The following is a 6,952-nucleotide window of genomic DNA, read 5'->3' as shown; positions in this document are numbered from 1 at the left end:
CCTTCTTCCCCCTCGCATTCCATTCTTAACTTAAACCTACCGATAATATAGTACAGAGAAACAAACACCATTTAATAATGTTATCCTTTGTATTCTGTACTACTACTAATCCAGGTGAGCAGCAGAAAAGACAGTACTGTCCCTTTCCTTTTACCAATGAATTAATTAATACATTTATAAAAAAATATATATTTGTAATCCCTCTGAATAAAAGTTAAATTTTACCATTCTAAGATTAAATTATAATTTAATATTACCATACCAAGTTTTATTAAAATTAAACAATGAGATTAAATAACTTACACTTTAATATATTTTGAAAAGTATATATTATATTAGTTTTAATTTATATAATAGAATATTAATAATTGTAGACAGTGTATATTTAAAAATATAACTTATGTAAAAAGATTCTTATCAAATAATAATTTTAAAAAGTGTAATTTAATTGAAGATTATTATATTATGTAACATTTAGTAAATTTATATTAATGTAACTCGATAACTTATCATGCATAATTATTTAGGAATATATATTTTATTACATATTTTGTAATTTTTAACTATTTATTTATATATTTTTTATCTTGTGTTTTCTTAAGTCGTGTACATAATCAATTTTATATTTATGTTATTATTATTTTATTTATGTTTTTGTTTTCTTACCATGATATATATTTATACATTTATTTTATTTTTCTCATCTATCTATTTTTACTTTGCATAAATTTTGAAAAACTAATATGAAACATGGGTAGATGTTTCAACAATAATTTTTCACACTAAATCAAAGATAAAAATTTCAGTAGTCAATTTTTAAGAGTGGGTTGTATAATCAAAGAAAATATCAATATTCTCTGATCAAAAGTTCTATTATTATTATTATTTATTATGGGTTTATCTTAAATTGTTGGTGTAAAAAGAAAAAGCATCTAAATGACCCAGACAAATTGGTCATTAATAGGGCGGGGCCAGGAATGTTGACTCTGTACCTAGCTTCACCCGAACCTCACCATCACCACCCTCGTCCTGCATCTCCAAAAAAAATTATAATTTTAAAGTGTACTCCTTGTCAGTCAATGAAGAGAGAGAAAAATATTGTGGTTAAAAAGTTTAGTAAAACTTTAAATCCTAAAACTTTAACTCCTCTTCTTCTTCCTCCGCATCTCACTCTCTGCCGCATCTCACTCTCTGTCGCATCTCACTGCCGCATCTCACTCCCTGCCGCAGCTCACACAGCAGTCAAACCCTACACCTACACCTACACCCCCTCCTTCCTCCCTCTTTTTCTCTCCGTCCTTTGTCTCTGCCATCCCACGGTGCTTTGCTCGCGTTCCTCGTTTGTTTTCCTCACATATCTGAGCCGGTTCGGTTCGTGGGTCGTGTTCGGAGAGCTAGCTGGAGAAAGGATCAGAACCAAGGATAAACGCAGTTCGAACTGCAGTAAGCACAAACCGCAGTTCGATCTGCGGCACATATATAACCGGGGCACACCGGACTTCGATCTGCGGCAAGGAGAACAGAGGCCGGACTTCGATCTGCGGCAGCAAGAGGCCGGACTTCGATCTGCGACAACAAGGGGCCGGACTTCGATCTGCGGCACCGGACTTCGATCTGCGACAGAGGCGTTTTTTGAGACTTAGTTTTTTAATATTGGTTATGATATTTTTTTTTTCAATTATTTATTTATTTTTCAAATATTTTTTTTTTCAATTGTTTACAACAAATATTTTTGTGGTTGAGAGTTAGGAAAATGGTTGGAGGTTAAAAAAATTAAATTCATTAATTACCGTATTGACTTTTTATTAAATGAAGGGGGTAAATTTGGGGGTGCAGGATGAGGTGAGGGAGGTGTAGGAAGATTCAGTCTACTTCTCACACAAATTCATCAACCATGCCTGATTCATGGCTCCAGAAACAATCAACGGTAAAAGATGAGAATCCAAGCAGAAACAAGAAGAACCTGCTACACTTGAACGCAACCCAACCCAAGAATTAAAAGGTGAAGACGCGAAGCCCGGTAAACGACACAAGGGGTCAGACTGCAACACTGAGTCTGACTAGTACAATACACCAAACCCTACCCCACTTCCCATCTTCACACGCACCCTAACCCTAACCATTTGGTCCACGCCTTTAACCATGGTTACTTACTGCTCCATTCCACGGGTTAGTCTACGAACACCCTTCTACTCGCTCAGTCAAACACCATCACCACCACCCTTTTTTAAACCTCACTCTCTCTTCTAGATACCTACACGTGAGATTCTTTATTATTAATTGCAGAAAATAATTGTATGTGTGTTATGGGAACGGCACAAGATTGGACAAACAAAAAGAGAGAAGACGAATTAAACTGCTTCGGTTTTTCTGATTTGGTTATTAACTTTTTCATTTCACCATAAAGTTCAGAAGCGTGTTTGGTTGTTTTAATAATAATGTTTCCGGAATTTGGATTATGGTCAAGATGTACCGGTCTACTTGCTTTTGACGTATTGAGATAGAATTTGCATTAGTAAGGAGGAGGAATCAGAAGATTTTAGTGTTGTTGTATAATATTGAAGTGTTTTTTAATGTTGTTGTGTTCCATTAGGTTTACTGATCTATGAAAAACGATGATCTAGAAAATTGTCAGATATTATTATTGGAGACAGAGTTGTTGGGGTGGTTGCTATTATTTGATAGGGAAGTGTTTATGGGGAAAAAGAAACGACAAAAGACAAAGGAACTTTCGGTAGCGATAGCCGAGGCTTCATCCAGAGAAGGTGACACGGAGCATCATCATCAACAACAACAGCAACCTCAGACTCCACGAAAAAGAGGGAGACCTCGTAAGGTTGTTGTTGTGGAAACGGAAAGCGAGGGGAAAAAAGTGGAACCAGAAGCTTCTGCAACATCCGAGAAAGAAAAAGAAGAAGAAGAAGAAGAAGATGAACAGCATGTAAAGCTACAAGAGGAGTTAACATCAGCATCGGCAACAACATGCACGATGATAGTTACAAAGGAAGGGATTCAACTCCCAAAAGGGGAACCCTCGAGAAGCAAAAGGGGCAGACGCAAAAGCAAACCCCGAAAAAGCACTTGAAAATTATTACCTTTTCTTTATAATTTTTCACGCAAGCTTTCAAAGAACTTTTTCTTCAGATTCTAAGGCTTATCTAAACCCGAGTGTTAAGATTATATATAGTCCAGGAGAACTTGAATGCAGTGTTTCATTCCCAGAACTTGTTTTTTATGTGTGATTGCTATAATAGTTTATAGCGATCAATTTAAATATAGCTCTTGGATTTAAATTTACTTGGTTTGTTACTAAATATGTTGTCTCTCAACAGTACAAATATTGCTTCATTGTTTGTTTTTCTCTTCCCCTACAATTCTTAGCTGTTGTTCAGTTGTTTTTGTCATTGGTTTTTATGTCTAGGCTTTTCTTGTTATTGTGCCAGATCATATCAATATGATATGGGCTGAATAGATTTACATCCTTTTTCTATATAATGCTTTCTCCCATTTGTCATATATATATATATATATATATATATATATATATATATATATATATATATATATATATATATATATATATATATATATATATATATATGTATGTATATATATATGTATATATATGTATATGTATATATGTATATGTGTATATGTATATATGTGTATATATGTATATATGTATATGTGTATATATGTATATGTGTATATATGTATATGTATATATGTTTAAATAGTTTTATTTGAAACTATTTTCTTTTTCTTTTTTTCTTAATTATTACTTTTTATATGCCTTTTAGAAGTATTTTGTAAAGGGTAAGAAATTTTTTTCTTAGTTTTAGTAATACTATTGTTCAATTTTCTATTTTACTCATTTCTGTTAACATAATAAATTCGAGTTTAAATTATTTAAAAATTATTATAAAGGCTAAGGATATATGATCGAAAACCAAATATACAACACCCTTTTCAAACATAATAATTGAAAATACAACATTGATTTCAAACATAGTTCAAATAACTTTTAGCAAAATATATATATATATATATATATATATATATATATATATATATATATATGGGTTTGCTAACGCTCATAAACCTGCTTATTTTATTAATTTTTATTCTCAAAACTTAAAAAAAAAAAAAAACCCTAAATCCTTTCTATTTCATCTCTCTCACTCCAACCTTTTCTCTGTCATCCCTAATGTAGCCCAAATTAAAAAATCAGAAACACTTGCCGTTTTGCCTTTGCAAAGAGTTGAGTTATTGACATGTTCATTCAATATCTCTTCAATTTCACCATCTTCACTAACTTCTCTAATTTCATCATTTGCAGATTTTGAATCATCATCTCTAAAAACACCTTCCAGGCCAAAATGAAAACTCATTATAAAATCATTTTTTTTAAGAAATTGTTTAACGAGTGTACCAACTGAAAAACAGGCCGTACGCTCGTTAGCAAACCCCATATATATAAAATCATTTTTTGTAAGAAATTGTTTAACAACAAGTGTATCAACTGAAAAAAAGGCGTAGACGCCTTAGTAAAACCCATACATATATATATATTTATATATATATATATATATATATATATATATATAAACTAATATATATATAAACTTCAGAATTATTTTAACTAACTAGTAATATATTTATATTTTTAATTTGCTGAGCATATCTTAAAAATTAATGTGATAGGAACATTACAACATGCATACGGATTTTAGAATTTAAAGTAGAACATGATTCTAACATGATATTTTTAATAATATTATATTGTAAAATTTGTAACAATAAATACCCACATAATACATTTTTAATACGAATAACATACAATATAAACATTAAAATTAATAAAAAAATCATTGAAAGAAAATAGAATTTAAAAAGACGAAAAAAATGATAAAGAGTAGAAATAATCATAAATATAAGCATAAAAAAATTATAAAAGAAGAAAATAGTTATAAAAAGTAGAACAAAACAAATTTAAAAGCAGACAAAAGCACATAATTCTTTCACAGTAGCGTAGAGTCATGATTTAAGTATAGAAAAGCTTTTGTAGATGTTTAAACGACTTAAGACTACAAGTTGTCTAATTTTTAGAGAAAAAGACTATGCCAACTTCCAACCCTAGAAAACTACCCACCTATTCGCTTTTCTAACTTAGTAACATTAAAGTGTTTGGGATGTTGATTTGACTATGATAACTTCTTCTTGTTTCATGTTCCAATAGTTTATTGTCGTGACTTTTTCTACCAATTGTATTGTTTTTTGAAAAAAAAAAATATTTTATAAAAAAAACATTTTGACATATAATTTACGTTTATTTGATTTTTTTTTACTCTTTTTGTTTTTAAAAAAGCATAATTTTTTTTATAATTATTTTATTATTGAATATAAAAATATGTGATAATTCTATTACTTTATTATCTATACCAAAAATAAATATTTAAAGAAAAATTGTGTTAATTTTTCACGTGATGGTTTGAAATTATATTTGTTTGTTAAAAAAAATACTTAAGTTGTCATTCTCAGTCATTAATCATTTATATATTCAAATTATTTTGATTATACAAAATTGTCTTTCTCTATCGTTGATTATCCCATTCGACTATAAAATCAAACATATAAATGATTTAGATAACCTCTTCAAATCATTTAATTACTTATTTGAATATCTAAAGATTCATTTGAATACAATAATGATTTAGCTAACTTGTTTAAATCAACCTGTTTATTTTGTTAGAATAGTGTTATTTATTCTAATAATTCAAAAATTCTTGACATACTTTTTCAAATAGCCATACTTTGAAAGTCATTCTTCCCTTTATCAAATCTTCTTCCAACTTTTAAACATAATCTTTTTATATGTATGTTTTTTAAATCTTATACTTTTTTAAGTATTTTGCGTGAATTTATCTCGACCCACTGTTGTCAAATATATTTTTTTTTGGGTAATTATCTTTGTACATTATTTAAAGTTTTGCAACTTCAAACATTATTAATTGAATGTGGATCTCATATCGTTTTATTTTAAGTTTTATTCAAAAGTATATCCACTTATTTTTCGATACAGTGTTGTAAAATATTTTTAGTTCGCTTCATTTTTTTCCCACTAACCTTTCAAATTTTTTCATTTTCCGATTATGCTTCTTGAATTATCTATTGTCTTATATCATTTTCACATTTACTTAACCTACAACGGATTCAAGTTTTACTTCAAATATGTTGGAAGAAATCATGCATAATTATGATTCATTAAATTAATCTTTACAATAAGTTATTTAAGTTCTTAAAAAATAAATATGAATTACCAAGTCTTTTCAAATAATTAAATCACATGAAAAAAATGACAAGTTAAATAAAAATGAATAAAAGAGGAAGTATCTATTGCGTTTTATGGATAAAATGTGAGCACATATGATTTATAAGAGAGTGTGTGGGAAGAGATAGAGAGGTATTCTTATTTTTCTACTATAGTGTTTTTTACATAAGTTTACCCAAAAATGTAAAAAAAAAAACATAATAAATGGTTAATTTATTAAAGATAAATAATTAAAAAAAAAGAAAAAAGATAAAAAGCTAAATGAGTGAATTAACTTTGTCCGAGGGTTGTAAATTTTGAATGAAGAGAGAATTAGTTTGCATAAAAAAACGGTCAAATGATTGATCTCAATCTAAGGCTTATTAACATTTCTTTTATTTGGTTGATTATTCTCATCTCACCGAAGGAACAAAATCAAACCCTTCAGTCCCTGCTCCTTCTCATTGGCTATTTATTTAGTCATTCAGTTATAAGATTTATAATTCACAGCAAAAGACAAAAACTTAGGAGAATGCTTAACGATTGAATCTGTAGGGATTCTGAAACTTGACAATCACAAGCAAAAATAGATTTAGAATTGGATAAAATGAAAGAGCAATAACAATCATTTGCTAAGAAATT

General features: G+C 29.0%; 1 protein-coding gene across 1 annotated transcript; it reads left to right on the top strand.

Moving 5' to 3' along the window:
- The first annotated feature begins 1,098 nt into the window (after positions 1-1,098).
- Positions 1,099-3,297, top strand: LOC148191602 (uncharacterized). The gene has a single exon (XM_088100275.1). It carries the CDS (start codon positions 2,606-2,608, stop codon positions 3,083-3,085), a length of 480 nt encoding a protein of 159 aa, XP_087956401.1. The 5' UTR covers positions 1,099-2,605; the 3' UTR covers positions 3,086-3,297.
- The last annotated feature ends 3,655 nt before the right edge of the window (positions 3,298-6,952 follow it).

Source organism: Vigna umbellata, chromosome 10 (genome assembly GCF_029865625.1).
Source record: "Vigna umbellata cultivar VRB3 chromosome 10, Vumbellata_1.0, whole genome shotgun sequence".
NCBI classification, from domain to species: Eukaryota; Viridiplantae; Streptophyta; class Magnoliopsida; order Fabales; family Fabaceae; genus Vigna; species Vigna umbellata.
The sequence above is the reverse complement of the archived record's forward strand: the minus strand, read 5'-3'. Positions and strand labels throughout refer to the sequence as shown.

What these genes read in the sequence shown, in the direction of transcription:
- LOC148191602 (XM_088100275.1), top strand. Translation starts at nt 2,606, where the DNA reads ATGAAAAACGATGATCTAGAAAATTGTCAGATATTATTATTGGAGACA.